This window comes from Panthera leo, chromosome B4 (assembly GCF_018350215.1).
Source record: "Panthera leo isolate Ple1 chromosome B4, P.leo_Ple1_pat1.1, whole genome shotgun sequence".
Taxonomy (NCBI): domain Eukaryota; kingdom Metazoa; phylum Chordata; class Mammalia; order Carnivora; family Felidae; genus Panthera; species Panthera leo.
In genome coordinates this window covers 24,292,948-24,318,099 of record NC_056685.1, presented here as the reverse complement: position 1 = coordinate 24,318,099, position 25,152 = coordinate 24,292,948, and the positions used below count along the sequence as shown (strand labels likewise).

General features: G+C 41.2%; 2 protein-coding genes across 20 annotated transcripts in view; one reads left to right on the top strand and one right to left on the bottom strand.

Annotated features, from left to right (window-relative positions):
• Positions 1–5,823, top strand: part of ABI1 (abl interactor 1) — a 128,813-nt gene extending 122,990 nt beyond the window's left edge. For all 8 annotated transcript variants that reach the window (XM_042945165.1, XM_042945166.1, XM_042945159.1 and 5 more), the window contains one exon: positions 3,859–5,823. In XM_042945165.1, coding sequence (XP_042801099.1) covers positions 3,859–4,034 — 176 coding nt within the window. In that variant the 3' untranslated portion in view covers positions 4,035–5,823. The remainder of the gene's footprint in view (positions 1–3,858) is intronic.
• An 18-nt stretch (positions 5,824–5,841) lies between these two features.
• PDSS1 (decaprenyl diphosphate synthase subunit 1) overlaps positions 5,842–25,152 on the bottom strand; it is a 42,257-nt gene continuing 22,946 nt past the window's right edge. For 2 of the 12 annotated variants that reach the window (XM_042945167.1, XM_042945171.1), the window contains 4 exons: positions 15,266–15,346; positions 15,049–15,162; positions 9,407–9,487; positions 5,842–6,263 (listed from right to left, as the gene is read on the bottom strand). In XM_042945167.1, coding sequence (XP_042801101.1) covers positions 6,123–6,263; positions 9,407–9,487; positions 15,049–15,162; positions 15,266–15,346 — 417 coding nt within the window. In that variant the 3' untranslated portion in view covers positions 5,842–6,122. The other 10 variants (XR_006204600.1, XR_006204596.1, XM_042945169.1 and 7 more) reach the window with 10 other exon arrangements.

Here is a 25,152-nt window from a genome sequence, read left to right as displayed (position 1 = left end):
ATGGAACTAATAAAAAGTTGATAAATTTGAAATATTATGGTTAATATTAATATTAATAATAATATATTTGGCAATAGAGCAGAATTTAAAAAATGTCTTTGCAAATTAAAATAATGATCTTATATTAGTGGTCATCACACATGTTCTATAAAACACCAGATAATAAATACATATTTTTAAAGTTTATGTATATATTTTGAAAGGGAGAGGGAGAATCCTAAGCAGGCTCCACACTGCCAGTGCAGAGCCTGATGCAGGGCTTGAACTCAAAAGCTATGAGGTCGTGACCTGACCTGAGCCAAAATCAAGAGTTGGATGCTGCTTAACTGAACCACCCAGGTGCCTCGAAAACATTTTTAACTTAAAAAAAAAAAAAAAAAAAAAACAACTGGAGGTATAATTATGCAACAGCATTCTGTTAGTTTCAGGTATACAATGTAATGATTTGATATTTGTCTTGCAAATGAAATATTTTTAAGTTTGCCAGCTGTACAGTCTGTTTTGTTACAACTAGTAAGCCCCACTGTTGTAGCACAAAAGCAGCCATAGATGCTACATAGTGAGTGGATATGTCTGTCCATGTTCCAATAAAACTTTATTTATTTTTTATGTTTTATTTATTTTTGAGAGAGGGTGGTTGGGGAGAGGAAGAGTTGCGGGGTGGGGGGGGGGAGTTAGGGGAAGGGGGGGGCAGAGGATCCAAGGTGGGCTCTGTGCTGACAGCAGTGAGCCCAGTGTGGGGCTCAAACTCTTGAACTGTGAGATCATGACCTGAGCCAAAGTCAGATGCTTAACTGACTGAGCCACTCAGGTGCCCCCAATAAAACTTTATTTACAGAAAAGGTAGTGGCTTGGATTTGGCCATGGGCCATTGTTTGCTGACCCATAGTCTAAATCAGAGAGTTGAGATTTAGTAGGATTGTATTTAAAGCCTTTTTTTTTTTTTTAACTTTATAATTTTGAGAGAGAGAGCACACACATGAGCAGAGAAGGGACAGAGAGAGAGGGAGAGAGAATCCTAAGCAGGCTTCATGCTGTCAGCATGGACCCCGATGTGGGGCTTAGTCCCATGAACCACGAGGTCATGACCTGAGCCAAAATCAAGAGTTGGGTGCTTAACCGACAGAGCCACCCAGGCACCCCTCTATTTAAAGTCTTTTTAGGGGCACCTGGGTGGCTCAGTCGGTTAAGCGGCCGACTTCGGCTCAGGTTATGATCTCGCGGTCTGTGAGTTCGAGCCCCGTGTCGGGCTCTGTGCTGCTAGCTCAGAGCCTGGAGCCTGTTTCAGATTCTGTGTCTCCCTCTCTCTGACCCTCCCCCATTCATGCTCTGTCTCTCTCTGTCTCAAAAATAAATAAACATTAAAAAAAATTAAAAAAAAATAAAATAAAGTCTTTTTAAATACTTTTATAATCACAAGATGAATAAGGCCTGGTTTAATAGGATTTTAGTTGAATGTATTGATAGTATGTTATGACTGTTTAGAATCTAAAAGCCAAATTCTTTGGGTACATTAGCTGAACTTTAACCTACTGTGTGCCATTCTTATCATATCCATTTATATTATACTAGCATTATGTTCAGTTTTGAGTATCACACTTTAAGATCCTGCAGACAGGAATGCCTTCAAGAGAATATTCAGGAGGCAAAATATCTGGGAAGTGTACCTATAATGTGAAACAGTTGAAAGCAGTATTTCTAAGTTGAGGAAAGGGTGGCAGAGGAACTAGATAGCTGTCTTCAAATTTTTGTCATGTAGGATTAGAGTATTAGACTGAGTTTTAAAAAAATCTGACAGTACATACAGAAGAAGGGGGAGTTTAGCTATTTATATGAATCAGATTCTGGAGAGTGGAATGGACATTGAATTTTCATGATTAAATTCTTAGTAGTAAGCCTTATTATATGAGAGTATATGCATTGGAAGGAGGGGAGGTTGGCTGTGATCAGGATTGATTTACAAAAGGACTTGGAAAATAGAAACCATTAATTTGATTCAGTACTCTTATCAGCTGTTTGTCTAAGTGGAACTAAAAATTCTGAATAACTTTGAGGATATGAGGCTTTTGTCACGATCAGTTCAAAAGTCATCTACACTACACAAACTAACCCATTTTTACTCTCAGTACAGAGAAATTAGTGTTACCAACGCTAATAAATAATAAATAATTGACACATTAGTAAGTATTACGTTGGCTATTTAAAATATTACAGTGTTTTCCTTACTAATGGTTTTCTAGTAATCACTCATTTTCTTGAGTGGTTATTTAGCCAAAAACAATACCAGGATAATAATTTATTCTGTATGTTGGATAGGTTGGTGAGCTTGTAATCACAGTACTGATCTGATGCAGGATTAAAATGGAGACAAATGGACTTGTTGAGTTTACTTAATACAGTTTTGTAAAGGGAAAAAAAAGGTTGCCTGTTTTAATTTAGTAAATGGTGCTATGGATCAGTGCTTCAGGTCTGTTCTTTATTATAATTCACTAATTCAGAATAATTATGAGGAGAAGCTATCTTTCTTAGGGGAAAAGTGAGTTCCAGAATATCTTAAGTATCTTAAGAACTGTTTTAAGAAAAAGATAACATGAGGTAATCAATGAAAATATGACATACCATTTCACATACACTAGAAAATTGCATGTAACTTCAGAACTATCAGGCTATAAAGGCAGAATGAAGGAACAATAAAATTCATAAACCAGTTGTTTGGAAAACTTGTGATTTTTTTGGTGACTGTCCTTTCCATAGTACTGTTAAAAAGGAAATGAGTATTTGAACTCAAAATAATCAAATACCACAGAATTGCAAACAGTTCTCAAAGTCTTTTTTTTTTATTTTTTAACGTTTATTCATTTTTGAGAGAGTGCAAGTGGGGGAAGGGCAGAGAGAGAGGGAGACACAGAATCTGAAGCAGGCTCCAGGCTCTGGGCGTCAGCAGAGAGCCCCATGTGGGACTCGAACCCATAGACCGCGAGATTGTGACCTGAGCTGAAGTCGGCCGCTTAACTGAGTGAGCCACCCACGCGCCCCTACCATTCTCTAAGTCTTAATTAATGGGTCTTTTCTCACCTATTTACCACTTAAACAACAACAACAACAAAAAATCCATCCTGTTGGGGCACCTGGGTGGCTCAGTTGATTAAGCGTCTGACTTCGGCCCAAGTCATGATCTCGTGGTTTGTGGGTTTGAACCCCACGTTGGGCTCTGGTGACAGCTCAGAGCCTGGAGCCAGCTTCAGGTTCTGTCTCCCTCTCACTCTACCCCCGCTCATACTCAGTCTCTGAAAAATAAATGAACCTTAAAAAAAAAAAGTTAGAAATCCTGTTGACCTTTAAAATGTGTAAGTTTTTTTTTTTTTTTTTTTAAAATCTAGGGCTAGTCCCGTAAATTACATGTATATTTTCTGTGGATGAGTAGGATGAGATTTACCTCCCAGGAGATGTGTATTTTCAAATTAGATAGCTTGGGTTGTTACCTGATTTACTGATTGACTCTGTAGCTTTGCCCAGTACTTTGGGGAAATGTTGCTTTGCAGTGGCTGGCACTTAGTAGATATTTGTACAAATGAAACATCCAATACTAAAATAGGAAGATCTTTCCTGGATGGATTGGTTGAAACTATTGATTTCTAGCTAGTCAAATTGTCAGTTTTATCCTAAGACCAAGCCAGTGATTTAGGCACATTGTTTGGCCACTGACTTACCTGTATTTATTAATGTAAGAATTCACAATTTTCATACAAATGGTTTTTGCTATACTATAGATTTAATTGGCATTACATTTTAAAATTCAGTTAATGCTGGAAATGGTGCGCTTATACTTACATGGTATTTCAACTCTTTTTTCCATAGTTGTGGCAATATATGATTATACGAAAGACAAGGATGATGAGCTATCATTTATGGAGGGTGCAATCATTTATGTAATAAAGAAGAATGACGATGGCTGGTATGAAGGAGTCTGCAATCGAGTGACTGGTCTGTTCCCTGGGAACTATGTTGAATCAATCATGCACTATGCTGATTAAATTTTTTGCTTTTAAAGTAGGTTCTTATTATTCAGTCATACTGTGGGACTATTATGGTTAACAGAATTGTCTTAAAATGTTTTCAAACGTGCCCATATTTTCAGGACATGCTGTTTTATTGGTATAATTGAATGTCTACGTGTAAGCATAAGTCTTTGAGGCAGTTTGTGTATTGCTAAACGGCAATTAATACAGGAGGCTGTCCATACCTGATTATGCTTATGTACTTACTTACACAGTTAACTTTATGACCAGCCTAAGTATTCTGGGGGTGTGGGGTAGAATATTTAACAAATCATGATTCAGACTGTACCATTACATGTTTCCGTGCAGCATGGTTACTAACGCTATGTCAGACTAATATTAAAATCAGAAAACTTCAATCCTGGTGCTGGTCATACTTTTTGTTTAGACTTTCTCATTCTTGAAATATAATATTTGTTTAAAGCATGCATACAAATTTATGTATTGAAATATACTTAAAAAATCCAAGATGCTTCCAATTTGTGTAATATTTACTTGGAGTACTCGTACTTAGGTCTCTTGAAATGAATTGAGTCTCTAAGGTCTCCATGTGAAACAAAACAAAGGGTTATCTGTAATGTTGTAATTTGTACCTAAGTTTTTTAATGAGTGAATTTGCATTATAAATTTTTTCCATTCATAAATAAGTGAACCAAAGGTTTTTGTCCTTTCCTTCACTGGTTTGCTTTTAAAATGAATAAATAAATAAATAAAGTATACTGATTTATTGCAGAATTATGGTTCTATTTTCTCAATATAGTAACTGAAAAAAAAAAAAATACTAGCCTTATCTCAACCTGTCCCAACGGCAGTGATGGATTTTTGCAGATTTAAAATCTGAGATGGGTATTTACAAGTCAATCTGCTGAGTTCCTTTTCTAACGTAATTTTTTCAAAGCTAAGAAAATGTGTCTAAGTGTGCACATTCTGTTAAGTCAGATTCTTAGGGACTGCTGTTACGTCCTTCAGTTTTCCAGTGGGCTGTTGTATAGTGGTTCAATAAAAGGAAACTAAAAGTCTCTTTTACGTATTGTTTTTGTAGAAGTGGGTGCAATGGACTTTTCAGTAGGCACTATTAATCCATTACCTGGCACTAGCAACATAAAACGGTTTTAAAAGGAAAATAATTCAAAAAATGGTGGATCATGTATTAATCAGTGAACAGGGATATATACCTGACCAACAGACTTATATTGTCTTTTGAAATAACTGAAATGCAACACATGCACTTTGTGTGTCTCCTCTTAATTTAAGGGAAGGTTGGCGGGATGTTTTTTCTTATCTTGTGTGTAATTCTGTATTGCCTAGGATATTAAAGTAGAGCACTCAAGTGTGGGTTTCTGTGTATTGAGGCTTTGTTTGGATTTCAAATTGCAGTTATGTACTGGGCGTTACAGACTTGTAACAGCATAGTAAATGGTAAGACTAGTGCAAAACATTTATTTCTGAAAATTAAAGGCCATTATTGCTACCAAATCAATGTGACTGTTGTATATGCATTTGCCTTTGTTAATTTTAAACATGATTTCAGTATCACTAGTGATCAGCTAGCTACCTTTTTCATTTTTTCAAGTGGAATGTTCTCTTAATTTTGTATATAACCTGTTGTCTAAATTTTATGTACAGTCTTTTATAATAAACCATTCTCCTATATGAATTTTGGATACTGTTAAAATCTTAACTAATGTGGATTGAGATGTAGACTTCACAACTTTGTGACCTTGACTCCTATGGTGAAACGATAAACCATTTGAATTTTAACATTGATTATTTATTTGTGTAATGGCTTTACATGTGGATCTTAACAGTGTAAACAATACCACATATAACCATCAAGATACCTCTATTAGGATTTACAGGACTAGAGTGACAGATTCGGATGGCTTAATTACATTTAAAAAGTTTTCTGAAAAACTTTGCCAATAAAAAAATTGCCCATCAATAAGGTTGAAATGATTTTCTTTAAATGATTTTTGGTTATCTGCACGTGAAGCAAAGTATATTTCACAAAACTCCTTAGGCACAGTCTGGTAAAATAGCTGCCAGAAATAACAGAAAGAGTTGTCATTTATCCCTCGTGAGTACAATTTCTGAAAGCTGTATGAGGGCGTCTCTCTCAGGGGACGGTCGAAGTTTACTGATCTCTCTCACTGCTTCGTGGCAGTACTGCTGGGCGAGGTAGGTTGTCTGTTGCACACCGTCACTCTGCGGGGGTGGGTACAGAACAAGAGAACACATGCATCACTCACTGGATCAGCTCCGAATTCCCTGCTATAGTAGAGAATTAAGATGTACTTTTGAGATCAGGTTGATCAACAGCTAAACTATGTTTCAAGTGTCCTCCAACTCCTCGGTTCAGCTGCTTTAGGCATTTTTCTCAGAATGAGGCTAACAAAGCAGCGAACTCATATCAAATAGCCATCGCCTTTCCCTGGTTTTTAAGTATTAGTTTTTAAAAAGTTCTACATGTATACAGTATCAGTTTTTAAGTGAAAAGAATCTAAAGTTAAAACACAATATATAACAAAAGTACAGAGCCCTTATGATGAAAATCAATACTTTCCTCCCTCCAAAGGCACAGTCATCTGTTGGTTTTGAGGTCTTAATTAGCAACTTTAGTTACTAGCTATTGCCTTCCTGCTGAGGAGGAGGATTTAGCCCACCCACCCTAGGCCTCTTATTTTGATAATTCTATTGCCATCTTTTCTTAATTACTTTTGTCATCATGTAGCATCAACTTTTCACTTTATCTCCAAGATATCCTATCCTACCAAGTGCTCCTATTCTTTATACTTTTACACTATAGAGATTTGCATTCTCCTCTCTAACCATGTTTTTATGTTGGTTCTAAAAGCTGAACACTAATAAAATACTATTTCCGTAATGTAAAAATACATTTACTGCAGAATCAAGTCATGTACTATAATTTCATCTCCCTCTCCATGGTTCCAAGCTCACAAGGCCCCTATTCAGAATAGAATATTAGTAACATTGGTCTGAAAGGTTCTGGTTTTCTGTACTTTACCAACTGACACAAAACAGGACACGTTTCAGTTTGCCCTGCCTTAGTGTACAGGAGCCCACTTATGAATGTAAATGCTTCCTTTTCTTCCTCTTTGGGAAAAAACTCCTGATCCCCAATCTTTCCACTGCCTTCATCATTCTGTTCATTGTTTAGACGGACTGCCTTAGCTCTAACAGACAGTTGTCTTCATCAAACTGTAGTTCATTCCACTGGTTTGAGTGCCTGCATCTTTCTCTTTCCTGACGTTTCCATGTTGTTCCTGAAATACATCCAGAGATAACTCAGAGAATGGGTACTGAAAGTCAACCTTATAGTTTTTTTAAGTTTATTTTGAAAAAGAAAGGAAATACACGAGTGAGGGAGGGAGAGAGAGAGAGAGAGAGAGAGAGAGAGAATCCCAAGCAGGCTCTGCGTGGACATCATGGAGCTGGATGCAGGGCTCAAACCCATGAACTGTGAGATCATGACCTGAGCCAAAGTCGGACGCTTACCCGAATGAGCTACCCAGGCGCCTCAACTTCATAGTTTTTGAGTGATGACTTCCGCCTTCACATTTAATGGATGGTTTGGATATAAAACTCTTGTTTTGAAATGTTTCCTCATCAGGGTGCCTGAGTGGCTCAGTTGGTCAAGTGTCTGACTTAGTCTAGGTTCAGGTCATGATCTTGTGGTTTGTGAGTTTGAGCCCCGCATTGGGCTTTGTGCTGCCAGTGCAGAGCCTGTTTGGGATCCCCTCTCTCCCTCTCCTGCTCATGCTTGCTCTCGCTCAAAAATAAAAATAACCTTAAAAAAAAAAAAGTTTCTTTGTCATTTTGAAGGCTTTGCTTTCTGCCTTCTATCATCTAGTGGTTTTGCAATACACTGAGCCAGTTTTGGTCTCTTCTCCTTTTGTAGGGGCCACTCTTTTCTTTGATTTTGTTTTTTTTTCTCTTCCTGAATATATGTTACCTCATTGATCCTCTAAAAGCTCTCATTTTCTTCCCTTGCTGTTTACGTTTTTGAAGATCTGCTCAATTTCACGTTCTAACCCTTCTTTGGAGTTTTTCACAATCAAACTTTCTTAGAGCTTGTTCTTTTTTTTTTTTTTTTTTTTTTTTAATATCCTGTGCTTGTTTTATGGATACAGTATTTTTCACCCCCCCCCCCCCCCCCCCCCCCCCACTGATATTTTTCTCTGTTTCTGTCCATCTTGGTCTCAGCAAGCATTACTCAACTATTTAGTAATCCTACCAAGTAAGTCCTACTTGTCCATCTTTCATGAAGAAATAGGGACTAGGAGCTCGGGGTGAAAGGAGTTAGAATTCAGAGGTCTTTGGAGAATTTGTTAAGTGAACATTCTTGTACTTTTCTAAATGCATTTCTGCCTGGGCTCGTTGGAACTTCATGGTTTTGCTAAGAGCAACAATTCATTTTCCCTCTTCAGTCCCACTTTTCACTTCAGTGGTTGGTGGTACTATTCTGACACCAGAACCTCTCCCAGGCACATCGACTTCTTTATTAGCTAAATCCCCTTCTCACACTCAGTTTTTTAGCAGTACTGCCAAACTACCCTCCACAAAGGTGGTAGCAAATTATGATGCTTAACAGTTTAGAGAGTTAAGAGAAATCTATCCTTAAGAGGGGCCTTGCTTTTTGGAAATCTTAAAAGTTATTATTTGGAAGTCTTTCAAGTACTGCACTAATCACAGATCTCAGACCACACACTGGCTCACTAAAAATTGCTTGCTCTGTCTCATTCATTGATCTGTTGGCCCCAAATGACTCTGGATTTGGAATTTGGAAACAGGTCATTCTCAAAAGACAGTTATCGAAACTATGTAAAAAGATCTGGCTTCTACAGAAAAGTTGAAGATATGCGGCACTAGATGTGAAATAAGCTCAGACCCTGAAGGTTAAACAGTCTGCCTATGTAGGTTGTTTTTTTTTTTTTTTTTTTTTTTTAAGTTACCATTGATCACAGTTGTAAGAGGGAGGAGGAGAGACCATGCTGGGTAGGCAACTGCAAGAGCCTGACAACCTGGCTGTGGCTGAGACAAGAGCTTACACCAGGAGGCACAGCTGGGCAACAGGGAAAACAGCAGTGCTACCAGTGGATTTGGGGAAGGCTGGTTTCAAACTAGTGAAATCCTAATATCCAAGCCTTACCCAAGGCCAATTAGTCTTCAGAAAGACTTCTAGAAGGAAAAAGAATTATACAAGTTTCTCCCTCTGTTTTTGCCAAATCAACAACTGAACACACTTGGTTTTGCATCTAAAATTTGTTACATTATTTGGCTAAAGAACTTTGCCATGTTGTAAAATAATCTTTGTAAAATAATCTTACCTGTAATACGTATTGTTGAGCTCTGTCCACATCTCCTGGTAAACTGAACCGTCTCATTATCATAGCATTCATTTCTGGGAACTAATCATAAAGAAAGAAAATCTATTTACTGCTCTTGTGAGAATCAAATGTTCTACCACTTAAGTTTGTAACAATAGGAAAAAACAAAAAGGTGGTTACATGTTTAGATGATGTTGGATGGGGGGGCCAGTAAATTGTAGCAATTAAAGCAGCAGAGCTAAGAGAGAGACACCCATTTCCAAGCCCAGGGACTGGCTGATGCTCAGAGGAGAGGCAGCTGTTGATGTTTGTTCATTCTGGGGTTCTTTCTATTCTATCCTTGGGTCCAACACTGAGTAAAAGAGAGTGAGGGAACAAAGTACATCCCTAAAATCTCCTTATTGGCTGCTCTTCTGGTCCTCAAACTTTAGATTGAACCATAATCATCAGAGGCCTGTTGGACCACTCCCTCAAAGTTTGCCACTCAATAGGGTTGGGACCCAGGCACACATTTCTAACAGGTTCCAGATGATGTGGGTTTTGCTGGTCTCTGCTAACATTTTGAAAAACACTCGCTTAGGATGAGGCTGGGAATTAGGCATTCTACTTTTAGTGCTAAACTGAGTGACACTGAAAGCTACTGCAGGATCTGAGCAGAGCCCTGCCTTAGCAGCTCGGGTGGAACAGAGCAACGGATGCTCGATGTTGACTGCGCCCTGGAGTCACGTGGGAAGTTTGTGGCTGCTTGGATCTGCTCCCAAAGACTGTGACTGTATTGGGTGGGGGTCTGTCCTGGGCATCAGGATTTGAAAAGTTCACCAGGTGTTTTTAATGTGCAGCCAAGGTTGAGAACCACTGAGTTACAGGAGACAGGTAGAGACAGGTTGCTGTAGTTGATTATAAAGAAGACCAAAGTTAAACTGTGGCACTAAGAGAAAAAAAGAAAATGCATACCTTGAAGATAAAAATCTATATTCTGTGTTACTTAGCAATAATTCAGGAGAATTACCACCATTAACAAAACCAGGAAGTTAGGGCTCTGAGTCACTGCATTTTCTAGATGGGAAGCTCTAGTTCTGGTGCCGACATAGCTGAGTGGGCTTCAACCTGTGTGTCCTGGCCTCCTCCTCAGTGTCCCGAGGGAGTTCAACTATGGGAGCTAAAATCCATTAGCTCTAACAGCTTCTGGTTCCATGAAATAAGAGGGAAGATATATTTAGTTTTGGACACATCAGTGCTTACAGCAGTTGCCAGTTTTTCCCTGGCAGTGAGCCTGAAGTTGTTGTCCTGTAACCACCACCACGGTATTAGTAATCCTAGAAGAAAAAATAGGGCACACATAGAAAAACCTCAACCGGATGATGACAGAGGAAGAATTAAGAATGTTCCTTTCAGAGTCAAGTATGTGTCAGAACAAAGTTCTAAACACGTAGAGGTTGCTCACATGCTTAGAAAATGTAAAGGCCAGCAACTAGTTAGCACTTAAATGAAAACCAGTAATTTGTTTTAGTTAGTGACCTTTTAAAAGAATAAATTTTACACGAAACAAAATCAGGAAAGCTCAAATCAGTCAATTTTAGTGGTAAAAAGCTAAATTAAATAGGCATTTGTCTTAATACCACACTCTAAAACTGATTTCTGGAAGGCTGTGCCCCCAAAGCTGATAATGATATTGTCCTGGGCATCTGGTAAATTACCTTGTTTATGGTATATGAGCTTTTCCTGCAACACCAACAAATATGGTAAAATGTGCTGCTTGGGTGGCTTCTCTGATTCCTTTTACTATAAAAAACATCGAGAAAGCAAAGTTTGAAGAAAATATTTGCATGGAGTGTGACTACATCCTTTAAACAAGTAGTGTGTACAATTTTAATATGCAAATACCAAACTCTTCCCTAGGCACTGCCCTGTTCCCTTACTGTGTAGGTGGAGAAATGAGAAACCTAACAGGAACCACAGTTGCCTGCTCGCAGATTTAGTGAGCAATAAGAAAATTTTTGTTTGTCCAGGCTGTTTTACGGGGAAAACCTTTTAAGAGTATGACAACTCCTATTCCGTGAAATATGTCCATAAACCAAACTACGAAGGTGATCGATAAATGTAGTGAGCTTGCTCAGACGAAACCTGTCTAACTCTTAAGGGACCAGCTAGTCACAATACCAACAGAAGCCTGTGCAGCTGGTGCAGGGGCTGGGGATGGTGACGGCAGTTGGAAGTACAGCTACAGGCTGACATTTAGGTCTGGTGACTTATCAAATAAGGGAAACAGAAGAAAGGAAAAGAGCTTTATTTGAGAACTAATGTAATCTCTCTCTCTCTCTCACACACACACACACACACAAACCACCAAAAACCACTTCCATTTTGTTTCTGAAGATCTCAAAATCCAACTTCTATACTTTTTAAAGATTCAACATGATGTTTTTGTTCTTACAGAAAATACGTATACAGGTATACATGGAAGGACACTGTCATCATGGGGACCTCTGAGAAATGCCGAAACTTTCCTTAAATCCCCTGTACCAAGGTTATCAAGAAACCTTCAGGAGATGTCAAAAACAGTGAATTCCAGAGAGAGGGAGTTTCTACTAAGTTGCTGGGTCCAACAAATTCCAATTACAAGACAACCCGCTGTGTGAAGTTAAAAAGGAAAAATGGCTTCCCGAGGTTGTTTGTCTTGGTGGAGACTCAGTGTTCGCAAATGGGAAAATGCAAGGGCTAATTAATTGGCAAACAAAATTCCCCTACCTGTGGAAAAGATTACAAACATCTCACAACGAGTCCACTGAATGGGTTAGGTTAACGACAAATCATGGAAGCCGACACAGAAGCTCTTCGTTGAGCATCGCCAGTGCAGAGAATGCCAGTTACCTGCTCTGCGGGAAGCCCCACTGGGGATCGGACAAGCTCCGCAGGCGCCAGCTTGCATCAGCGTCAGCACTGGCACTGGTAATACATTGGGTAGTGATAGGAACACTGGTCTGAGAGGAGTTGGCGTCTAATTGTCTGCTGTGCCATTTACCAGATGTTTAATTTTGGCCAAGTTTGCACATCACTTTCTTATTTGTAGAATGGGCATAATACCTACCACAAAGAGGAGTTGTGAGATTAGAGGTGACGTATGAAAGAATCCTTTGCAGACCACAAAAACAATGCATTTTCATTAAATGAAGATACTGCACAGTCTTCTGTTATTTTGGAACTTGTTTTACCCTAAATCACTTTGAGCCCCATAAATATTTGACACATTTCTGGCCAAGAACCCCTTTTTTGCTGATATAATCTGTAGTGGAGACTAAACCTGATATTTTCTTTTAAAACGACAACGCTTTTTTGTACTAACTTTTGCCGATAAGCCACAGGACAGAAACAGCTGATCTACTTAGGAAACAGGTTCTTTCCAGAATCACTTCCCTCTTGGCCTCACTCTGTGTTCCCCTTTCTAGGCGGCCATGTGCCTTTTAGCTCCCTTTTCCTACTGCCTTGTGGGCAGATGGGAACAGCACTGTCTGGTGAGGGTGAATGGGTACCTCGTGATGCTGCATTTCCCAGTGAGACACCCGTAGCACTGTGGTTAAGGACGCGGTAAGCTTCTGTGTGTTCCTTTTCCTTGCCCCCGCCCCCCTTTTTTAAACCAGTATTTTTAAATCTCTTATGTATTACTGACCACTTACAGGTTGGGGTGATACAGGAATGATCCATTTTTCCCCAACTTTGTCCCAGTGTATCTGAAAGGAGAACAATTCACAACTCCTTTGTGTAGAAGAAAGTTAATTAGTTTCTGTTGAAATAGGTTCATAGTGAAACAATCAGAAGAGGCATCCATTCTCCATCCATCATCTTAAAAGGTTCAGCGGAGTCAGCTGTTAGTGTCCTGGGGCTCATGACAATTATTTGTCATTGTTAAGATTCCTAGAAGTATGGCACACCAAGCTTTTTAGTAGACTACAAGCTTCTTTAGGAAAAGGCTTGTTCCTTAGTCATCTTGATAACCTCAGGGCCTCACCGAAAGAATCCTCACTGAGCTGGCAGTCTCCATTCCCTCCATTCCTCCTGTTCCTGACTCAACATTTACTAACCAGCGTCTGAATAGACTAACGTTTGGAGTCTGTGCAGACAGCAGCCAGTGACTGATCTCTCTGGCCTCAGGCATGCCTTTACGTTTACATGGTTTATGACTCCTCCATTTTGTGGGTTAATAGTAAAAAAGAAAATGTTCCTTGCTCATGCTTTAATGTATACAAGAGGATTTTATAAATTTTGTCGCAACTTAGCACATGTATTAATATTACTGAGTTTTGGGCTGGCAAGTTAGTCTCATGAGGAGAAAGAACCCATCTATAACACGTCGTTCTCTTCTCACCTCTGCCTCAAAATTCTGAGAGGACAGAGCCTGGTAGTGAGGACTGCTATTTCCACAAAGGGCTTCAACATCTCCTTTTGGGTGGGTGAGTGGGTACTTCATTCCTCAGTTGACTGATGTCCACTAGCGTTGGCCAAGATCACCTGGTCCACCCCGCCCCTTCACCCCCGCCAGCTGCTAGATTCCCCTAAAGGAGAGTTACCCTGGTTATGGGTCTGCTAGACAGTGGATAAAAGATGATCTCTCCTTCCCTGGGTGGGAAATTGATCAAAAGCAAGGTCACTGGTTTCAATAATGTCAAAACAGAATCCCTGAGTTCTACGGAAGACATAGTTTATCTTTGTAAATTGTGAGAAAGAATACAGGCAAATCTCTCAAAAACTAAAAGTTACTAAAATTTTAGACCAAAGAGCTAATAACTCTTCATTTCATGGATTGGTGATGAACATCTTATTGCTTTGCTAAATACCGGATTAAATATGCTGCAAAGTTACAATCTATTAAAAAGATGTCCAAATGCCAGCCAATGTCCCACTCACTTCAAACCACACTTGGCCCAGCCACAGCCATGTGGCCGGCCTCCAGAGCAGGCTCTGGAAATAAATGTCTGCTTCGCTAGTCCCTGCAGCATCTCTGAAGCTTCCTAAGCTTTTTCATCCACGTGAAGGAGAACATAAAGGCAGCTTTTACTTACTTCCTTAATTGACAGTCCCTCAATCTGGAGAAAGAAAGAACTATGTGGTTCTAGTTGCCCTTGTAAATGTTCTTGACATTTTGAGGCAATGGCCAAGGCCCTCTGAGAGCAGCACACATTCCCATTAAACTTCTAGAACGGCAGAATTTCTTATGCTGGGAGGCCCTTCCAGTGCCTTTTTAAGGGGCTCTGAGGCACATCCCAAATCCAGTCCTATAATCAAGATGTGGAAACCATTCACGTTGTCAGTGCCTAAAATATATGGAAATAATCGTAATGCTACCTTAAATACATACAGCATTTAATTTACGAGGTACTTTCTCAGTTAATCCTCAGTACGACCCTGAGGGGAAAGTTGTAATCTCTTCCGTTTCAAGTTTTATTCACAGATAAAGCTTAGAAGTAAAATGGCTGGTCCCAACATCTCAGCCCCAGGGCCAGGATCAAATCTAGGTCCAGGTCTCTTACCTGAATGCTTTCCCATATCTCCCCTATCAGCTTACCTAAATGCTTACCCCATACCTTCCCATCAGCTGTGCCTGGAACAGACAAAGCAGTGTGTCCAAGGGAGTTTGGAAAACCTACCTGTTGGCAAGCGAACAGGACAGGGCCGGTGGCTAACCCAAGCTTCAGATCTGCTGACGTTGGTTTGCCCATCCGGTCAGAACACGAGGTGAAGTCCAACACGTCGTCTATTAGCTGGTGGAAGGGAAAGAGGGGCATCTAGAGCACCACATCCCGCATCGAGGCTGCCCCTCCCGCTGTGCCAACAGGCCACGTTCTTAAAAAGCAGCAGACCGACCTGAAAGGCTATTCCCACGTTTTTCCCGTATTGATAGGCAATCTCATGCACCGCTGGATCAGGGCATCCGAGGACAGAGACCTGAAGCAGAGAGAGAATTCTGAAATAAGCTGCTGGCAGGCCCGAGCCGGGGAGCCCCAGTCTGTGTGCACAGATGCATCCATCCGGTCCCTCAAATGAGAGGCAGTGAGGCTGGTCCGAAGATACTGCAGCAGAGGGAGATCAAACATGCATACGCCACTGGTGCTTTTAATGAAAGGATGTCAGCCTCAGACGGCTTTTTCAAATTTTAAGGAAACCACCTTCCACCCCTTTCCCAGGAGAAGTCATCTTTCCCACTGCTTCCGGCACTCGGTGCTAAACCTGGCCTAAATGTTGGCTTTATTTTTATTTTTCTATTGATGTAGACCTTATTTTAGGGCTAGCTAGTCTGATCTAATCACACATGATGTTGCTATATATGTATTTCCTCATTTGTAGTTTCTTTTAATACTAAATTTTTGGTGATTTCACTTATTTCTCAAATGCAGCCATTTCCTCACATGTGTGAAACAGCCTCAGACCTCGCGCTTCTGACATCCTGTTTTCTCATCCTCAAGGGTCTTCATGGTCCTACTGCTCCTGTATTTCTCTTGCAAGAAGTAATTAACTACATGGAAACTTTTTTTTTCCTTTCTTTTTCAGTGGAGGAGAAGTAAGACTTCTAAGCACTTTTTAAAACTCAAAAAAAAAACTAAACTAGCTGGCTCCGGTCACTTGAGTGCCTTTCCCACTGCTCTGCTAAGCAGACCCTGCCACACTTCAGAAAACAAAGACTGGGTAAAAACCGAAAGGAGGGAACAGGAATGAGGTCTACTCCACCGGAGAGGAAATGTCTATGCTGACTCCATGAGAAAGGCAGACAAGGTGCGGTCTCCTTCCTGAGGTGGGTCACTGATGATGAAGGATCCTGTCCTTCGTGACCCTCTGGTCGGCACCCTCTTTGCTCAGGCATCTGTGTAGCCCAGTGGTGCGGACTCTGCGGTTAGCCTGCCAGGGGCGTGTAAATACGCTACGTATTACCACGCGAACTTAGCGTATTACTTGGTATTTCTGGGCTTCAGTTTCCTCATCTGTAAAACGCAGGATCAAAAGCACTTAGCTCATAGGGCTGCTGTGAGGAATACACGCGATGCTGCTTTTAAACCTCAGCTGAGTGCTGGGCATCTGGCCATAACACTAGATGTTTGCTGTTGTTGTTAATTATCCTCCTCCTCCCCTTCTCCTAGGTGCAGGAACAGGAGCTGGGTAGTGTCCATGCTCTGTGGCTAATTAAAGCCAGCTCATACAATCTGGGCAACATTCTCTTAGCCCTGAGAATGTTTTTGATGACTTAATGAAGTCTGTGACCGCGTTAATGTTTGGCTGCAGGTCCTTGATACAAATTTGCCTGTCATGAAAGGTCAGGTGGCCACTTGAATGAATAACAAACTCACAACCGCTTTCAACGGCACAGACCTGACCACTGACAGGCACGGATCCACGTACAGGAAGAGATTCCTCTTTTCAACCATACTAAAGAATCTATGACACCAGCTGGGAGACGATTTAGAAATTTTGACAAGAGTCAAGAAAGCCATCAACTTGGCCGAAAGAATAAATGTGGTAAGATCTGGGCAGCTGAGGATGTGCTGAGCTCAGAACACAATGACACCCCCTTTCCAGGCAGAAATAACTCAGAGAGCGAGCCTGTTCATGCTGTTACTTCAACACAAAACAGCACAGAAATGCCAGCTTTCTTCCTGAAAAGTAAGAGATATTTAAAAACTCTCTTCTATTTCTAAACTCACTGGATTAAAATTTATGGAGTACATATGATGAGCACTTTACATTATCTTAGTTAAGCTGCACAGTGTCCCAGAAGCATTTCTTTTGTGGTTGATGATGATAAGAGCAAACAATTACCAAGCCCTCATCATATGCCAGGAGCTATTCTGAGATTTCTCGTGTATTAACTCACTTACGGGCCAGGCCTGGAGGCACAGAGAGCACCAGATGTTATAGGGCTGGGAAACGGTGGAATGAGAATTTGAACCCAAGAGTCGGACTCCAGAGACCATTCTCTTAATCACTTTATTACACTGCTTCCAAGGGGCGCAAAACAGAAGCCCAAAGAAGTCAAATCATGTGCCCGAGGAAGCAGAAAGCTGTGTGGTCTGGGCGCACCGCCCGCAGCTCACACGCTACCACAGAAACGAGTGACACTTAGTGGGCAGCTTCCGCTTCATAGGCGGGGAAGGGACGTTTCTGCCCAGATTTCCACGCCTGGGGTGCAAAGACCGTTCCTCAGTGCCCAGAGAATCCCGCTCCCCCACGCCGGGTAAGGATCGCCTGGATCCGTCCCGTGCAGGTGGAGAAGTCACAAGCAGTGCAACACAAAAGGCACAGAGGACGTGTGCGGACAGGACACAAGCGCTTCTTGTGCTCAGCGCCAGGGGACAGGTGCCTCTTATCTTTCCAGATGTGGGTGGAGGATGAGGAATGACAGGGTAAAAGAAAGCGGAGCCTGGCTAACCTTTCTGTTGGAAGCAGGCCCACAGCAGGTCCTGCTGTACGCGTGTGGCTCTTCTGGGGGAAGAGGAGGAAGGTCTCAGAACGTTCTCATGAGCCTGGTCTCAGAAAGGCTGGGGAGCACAGGCTGCATTGCAGGGACCAGCACTTGGTGTTCACCAAGCATCTCTGTGTCACCGAGGAAGTTAAGACATCTATCCTGAAGACACACAGATGCATCGTGTCTTCTTTATTAAAAAAATGGTGGAGATTATTGGAGCTCCATTCTTACATACAAAATATCGAAATGGGTGTTGTCAAAAACCAACTAAAAATACTGGGGGAGAATATATGCAACATAATATCATAGATAAAGTGCTGATATTCTTATTATATAAAGAGCTCTTTTTTGTTTTGTTTTAAAGTATATTTATTTTGAGAGAGAGAGACAGCGAGGGAGGGGCAGAGAGGGAGGAAGAGAGAGAGAATCCCAAGCAGGCTCCAGGCTGCTAGCGCAGAGATCATGACCTGAACGGAAATCAAGAGGTGGATGCTCAACGCACTGGGCTGCCCAGACGCCCCTGTAAAGAGCTCTTGAAAACTAGGGGCGTGGGGGGACCAAACACGTTAGAAGATGGGCAAAAGACACTGGCAAATAACAAAAACTGAAGATATAAAAATGGCCCTTAAGCACCTGAAATGTTCAAGTTCACTTAGAAGGGAGAAATGCAAATTAAAACCCCACTGCAATAACATTTTCTCATCTATCAAACTGGCAGAAACTGAAAAGCCTTACAACACATTCAGTGAGCGAGGCTGTGGGGAAACAGGCAGGAAGCTCACATACCCTGGTGGTGAGAACATCTCAGAGTACAGTCCTTATGGAGGGAAACGTGGTGGGGCAAGAACCACACACACGACTACCTTCAAATATACCCTGAAGGTACACTGCTAACAATTCAAAAACACACTGGAGCGCCTGAGTGGCTCCGTTGGTTAAGCGTCCAAATTCAGCTCAGGTCATGATCTCGCAGTTCACGAGTTGGAGCCCCGCATTGGGCTCTGTGCTGACAGCTTGGAGCCTGGAGCTTGCTTCAGATTCTGTGTCTCCCCCCACCTCTGCACCTCCCCCTAAAATATGCCCTTGGGCTTGCGCGGGCTCTCGCGCAATATGCCCTTGGGCTTGCGCGGGCTCTCGTCTCTCTCTCAAGAATAAAGAAACGTTAAAAAATAAAAATAAAAAACACACTTGCATAAGGTTAGGCACTATAGTATTATTTGTAACTGTAAACTAACTACTAGAAGCCTAAACACCCATATATAGGAGTGGCTGAGAAAACCACGGTATATCCACTCGATAGGATACGAAGCAGCTATTTAAAAAATGAGGAAGAGGGGCTCCTGGGTGGCTCAGCTGGTTGAGAGTCTAACTCTTGATTTTGGTTCAGGCCATGATCTTATGGTCATGAGATGGAGCCCGCCTCAGGCTCTGTGCCGCGTGTGCAGCCTGCTTAAAATTCTCTCTCCCTCTCTCTCTCTCAATACAATACAATACAATACAGAGGAAGATTCTACAGAGCAGCATGGGATGATATCCCTGATACACTGTTAATTGAAGAAAACAAGGTGCAAAGGTCAGACACACACAGAAAAGGTAGCATAGCATCCTACTTTTCCTTGCAAGAAAGAAGGGGAAACAACATGCATGTGGGGCTGTTCATCTGTGTAAAAAGAAACACAGGAAGGAGGAAGCAGAAGCAAAGAGACTGGTCACTTACAGGGTGGGTGGAAAGGATGAGGAGGGGGACGGGACACATGGGAATGGTGGGCAAGTACCAGTCTGTATACACTTCTGACTTAAGGAGCTAGGTTAACATTTCATACACTCAAAACCACACCAACAGCCTCCAACGCCCGCAAAAACAAAATTGGTTAAGAATGGAAGGGGACCTCTAAAATGGAGTAAAAAATAACCTAGCTTATATTTCAAATAATAATATAACCACACTGAAAAGAGGTAACTTCGAACACAGATTTTTGATTATATTATCCTCAGGCTAAAGACAAAAAGGAACTATAAACAAATACTGAACTACTAGGTTTTTGTTTTTTACAGAGATGGGAGTTACCAATTTTTAAACCCCTTTGGTATATTCTAGGGGACTGAGCAAATAAATATATTGTGGAGAATGGGAGTCAAGCTTCTCATTCTTGGGGAAAGGAGCTACAAATACAGTCGACCTCTGAGCAACATGGGGGTCAGGGGTGCTGACACCCCTCCACCTCCTGTGCAGGTGACAATCTGCATGTAATTTTTGACTCCCCCGAAACTTAACTATTAATAGCTCACTGTTGACCAGAAACCTCACTGATGACACATTCGATTAACACGTACTCTGTATATGTATTATATACTACATCCTTACAATAAAGCTATAGAAAATGTTCTTTAAAAAATCATAAGGAGAAACTACTTTCATAGTACTATACTGTATTTATTAAAAAGAAAAAAGATAACCCGCATATAAGGATCTGTGCTGTTCTAACCTATGTTGTTCAAAGGTCAACTGTATGGAAGGCCAGAATGCTAGATAAATCATGAATTCTGTGGAATGAGCCAACAATATGATACATCACTGTTTGGATACACATAGATGGGAAATAAAAAGATCAAGACATAAACATACCCATATATATATATATATATATATAAATTTCCTATTTCTGTCTACTATCATTGGAGGGCCCAATGATACCTAGTGGAGAGATCTTGGTTTCCAAATACCATTCTCCAACAAAAGAACAGGGCTCGTTGGAGAAATTATGAATCCTAGTGTTGGGAAGGGCAAGATGAACCTGGAACGTCTTCTGCCAGAAATTAATGAAGTGTTGGGGCACCTGGGTAACTCAGTCAGTTGAGCGTCTGACTCATGATTTTAGCTCAGGTCGCGATTGCAAGTTGTGGGCTCGAGCCCCGTGTCTGGCTCCACACTGAGAATGGAGCCTGCTTGGGATTCTCATTCATTCTCTCTCTCTCCCCACCTCCCCCCGCCCCCCCAACTTGCAATCTCTCTAAAAAATAAAGAAATTAAATAAGTGCTAAAAGAATGATGGGGGTAGATTAAAAGGACACAGAAGCCAGGTTAAAAGGCCTTCCCCACTGGCCAAATATGGGATAATTCAGCATTCAGATAAATAACAGTAAAGGGTTATAATCCATAGAATAAGAATCCAAGAGTTCACAGAGATAAGATCGTCCTTAAATCAAATACCCTTCTATCGTAGAAGCAAGATGTTGAAGGAATGACAGAATTCACAAAACAGTGACTTGGCAGCCATTGTGGTAATAAGTATCTGAAGAAAGAATCATAAATAGATGCGAAAACCAGAGAGAGTTTGATAAGCAGATTTACATAATCTCATAATCCCTCCCCAGATAGGGAAAAATAGTAACCTGAAAATGAAGTAACCTGGCAGTTACTACCACAATCAAGTGATCAAAGTGAACATCACCAGTAACAGCACAAAAGGGCGTCACGTGGCCCCTGACGTGACGAACTGAGCAGGTGGCATCCTTTTTGTTGTTTTCCTGTGCAAAATGCATAACCGGTATCTAAGTTTGCAAAGCAGCAGACAGATCCAACTTGAAAGGCTCAATGACACATTAAAAAATCAAGGTAGGGGCGCCCGGGTGGCTCAGTCGGTTGAACATCCAACTTCCGCTCAGGTCACGATCTCACGGTTCGTGAGTTCGAGCCCCGTGTCGGGCTCTGTGTTGATGGCTCAGAGCCTGGAGCCTGCTTCTGATTCTGTGTCTCCCTCTCTCTCTGCCCCTCCCCCATTCATGCTCTGTCTGTCTCTCTCTCAAAAATAAATAAACATTAAAAAAAAAATTAAAAAAAAATCAAGGTAATGGGGGCGTCTTGGTGGCTCAGTTAAGTGTCCAACTCTTGGTCTCAGCTTAGGTCATGATCTTGTGGTTTATGAGATTGAGCACTGTGTTGGCCTCTAGGCTGACACAGTGCAGCCTGCTTGAGATTCTCTCTCTCCCTCTCAAAATAAATAAATAAACTTAAAAAAAAAAATCAAGGTAATATAAGAGCAAAGATGGACTGAGGAACTTGTTGCACACTGAGACATCGAAGACTTATGACAGTTAAATGCAACAAGAGATCCTGGACTGGATCCTGGACCAGAAAAAGTTTTCCCCTTTTCTTTTAAAAAAAAAATTTTTTTTTTTACATTTATTCATTTTTGAGAGACACAGACAGAGGGAGACACAGAATCTGAAGCAGGCTCCACTCTCAGCTGTCAGCACAGAGCCCGACATGGGGCTCAAACTCACGAACTGTGAGATCATGACCTGAGCCGAAGTCGGAGGCTTAACCGACTGAGCCACCCAGGCGCCCCTTCCCTTTTCTTATTACAATATTATGACAGCTGGTAAAATAGGAATAAGGTCTATGTGTAGATTAGATAAGAATTTTGTACCAAAAGACACTGTTCTGCAAATACAACCCACAAAACAAAATCCTGTGGTAGCATACTGTGGCTTTGGAAATAAAGTAACAGGAAGGCAGCCCATTGATTCCAGGCCTCATGCAGCACTGGAGAGTATACAAATTTGGAAAAAAAGAAAAGAAAAGAAAAACAAACGAATGCAGGATTATCATACCCAGTTCTGGGTTCCAATCCCAGCTCAGCCATGTCTGACTGAGTAACACTGGATGGGCCACTGGACCTCTCAGATCTCATTCCTGTGAGATTTTTCTGGGGAAGAAATCACGGCCTCCACTGGTAAGCTCGAGTGTATTCTATATGACTAGGACACAAATAAGTAACCTTTCATTTAAACATATTACTTCCATTTTCCTATCAATCAGTGTCATAAAATAATCCTAGAGGGGGTCCTGGCTGGTTCAGTCGATGGAGCATGGGACTCTTGATCTAGGGGTCAAAGCCTAGATCATGACCCTTGATCATGAGTTCAAGCCCCACATTGAACGTAGAGTCTACAAGAAAGACAGACATAGAAAGACAGGACAGGACAAGAGAGGAAAGGAAGAAAGGAAAATACAATCCTTATTTAAAACAAAACAAAACAAAACACAACACACCAATCTTAGACAACCCTCTCTTAGTTTTTATACTATTTCTACTAAAAAATAACAATGAGTGATTAAAGTTAACAGGATAAGTTATAAGCTGCTAAATTTCCTTCAAATTCCCATAACATCTTAGAATTCTATTAATTATTCCACAATAATTCTGATGTTTAAATTCTCTGTATTTCCTCTTTTTGGCACTTCTGGTTTGCTTTGCATGAACTTTTGGAGCCCAAATGTCTTTGCATTTTAAATACCAGGAGTACATAAAAATAGCCATTTTGAATATGCAACACCTCTGGAATATTTCTACCCATAGGCACTTAAATATAGAACCTTTTATTTAGAGCGCTCACACTATGATTTTGCCTTATTATTCTAACAGCTCTGGAGTATAGGAATAAATCATATAAAAAGTGAGTAGTTGTGGGATGATGCCGGAATGCCTCCTAGTGGACAGCACGAAGCATTTCATTTTAAAAAAGGGTCGAGCCATGTTACTACACATGTCCACTGTTTACTTGCTAATCTGTGAAGAACGAAGTGCAATTTATAAATGAGTATGTGTGCTATAACGTCTCTGGCTTCCTAAGCAGAGCATTGTGACCACACCACGATCAAAGCTTTCCTTGGTGCCTTGGGTCCATGCCCTTGGCCCTTCGTAGGGTTTGATCATCTGCAAGCTTCACTTAACGCCCTAGTGTGCCTTATGAAGTTGGCTCTCCGTCTTCATGGAGATTTTGACCATCAAAGGTATGATGATCAATGAAGGGTTTATGTAGCAACTTTATGGCACCCTTTTAAAATGAGTGATTCTTTTATTTGGCATTCTAACGTCTACCATATTTTCAGCCAACTCTCTTTTTATTTAAAAAAAAAAAAAAGTTATTTATTCATTTGAGAAAGTGAGAGAGTGCATGAGCTGGGGAGGGTCAGAAAGAGAGAATCCTAAGCAGGCTCCATGCTGCCAGCGCAGAGCCTGATGCAGGGCTCAAACTCACAAACTGTGAGATCATGACCTGAGCTGAAATCAAGGGCCAGATGCTCAACCAACTGAGCCACCCAGATGCCCCAGCCATCTCTCTTTTTAAGAAACCACACAGGCAATTCTTTGCAAAAAAATATTGGCCCTTTTCACTAAAGACAAAAATGGCTGAAGTCATGGCCAGCATGTTCTACATAATTCACATTTCTTAGTGTTTCAATTTTGTGTTTTTAGGAAGAAAATGTCTGCATTCTTTTAGGATTCACAGTTATCCATTTCTTGACGCTTTTCAGAATGGAGACAGTATTGGCAAGGGGCCTTTTTCACTGAAGAGACCTGAGGAAAAGTGCTCTTTAACTGCAGGAATGTTGAGAGAGCATCATGGCAGCAATGTCCATCTGTCCCCTGAAGGTCTCCCTCTGTTGCTGCTTTGATCGCAACCTACTTGCCAGGTTTCATCTCTGCCACATTGATTACGCGGAGGTATGGTCAGATGAGTAATCCTATGGAGAGAACTGGCTCTCATTTAGGGGCTAGAACCAAATACCACATGTTGTATAAGGACAATACTGACTTTTTTTTTGAGAGAGTGTGAGCAGGGGAGGGACAGAGAGGGGGAGGACAGAGGATCCGAAGTGGGTTCTGCGCTGACAGCAGCAAGGCCCAATGCAGGGCTTGAACTCATGAACTGTGAGACCATGCCCTGAGTCGCACTTGGATGCTCAATCGCCTGAGCCACCCAGGTGCCCCAAGAATACTGGCTTTAAAAAAAAGAAGAGTGCTCTTCAGCAAATGGTGCTGGGAAAACTGGACAGCGACATGCAGAAGAATGAACCTGGACCACTTTCTTACACCATACACAAAAATAAACTCTAAATGGATGAAAGATCTAAATGTAAGTCAGGAAGCCATCAAAATCCTTGAGGAGAAAGCAGGCAAAAACCTCTTTGACCATACCCGCAGCAACTTCTTACTCAACATGGTCTCTGGAAGCAAGGGAAACAAAAGCAAAAACTAACTACTGGGACCTCATCAAAATAAAAAGCTTCTGCACAGAGAAGGAAACAATCAGCAAAACTAAAAGGCAATCAACGGAATAGGAGAAGATATTTGCAAATGACATATCAGATAAAGGGTTAGTATCCAAAATCTATAAAGAACTTGTCAAACTCAACACCCAAAAAACAAATAATCCAGTGAAGAAAAGGGCAAAAGATATGAATAGCTACTTCTCCAAAGAAGACATCCAGATGGAAAACAGACACATG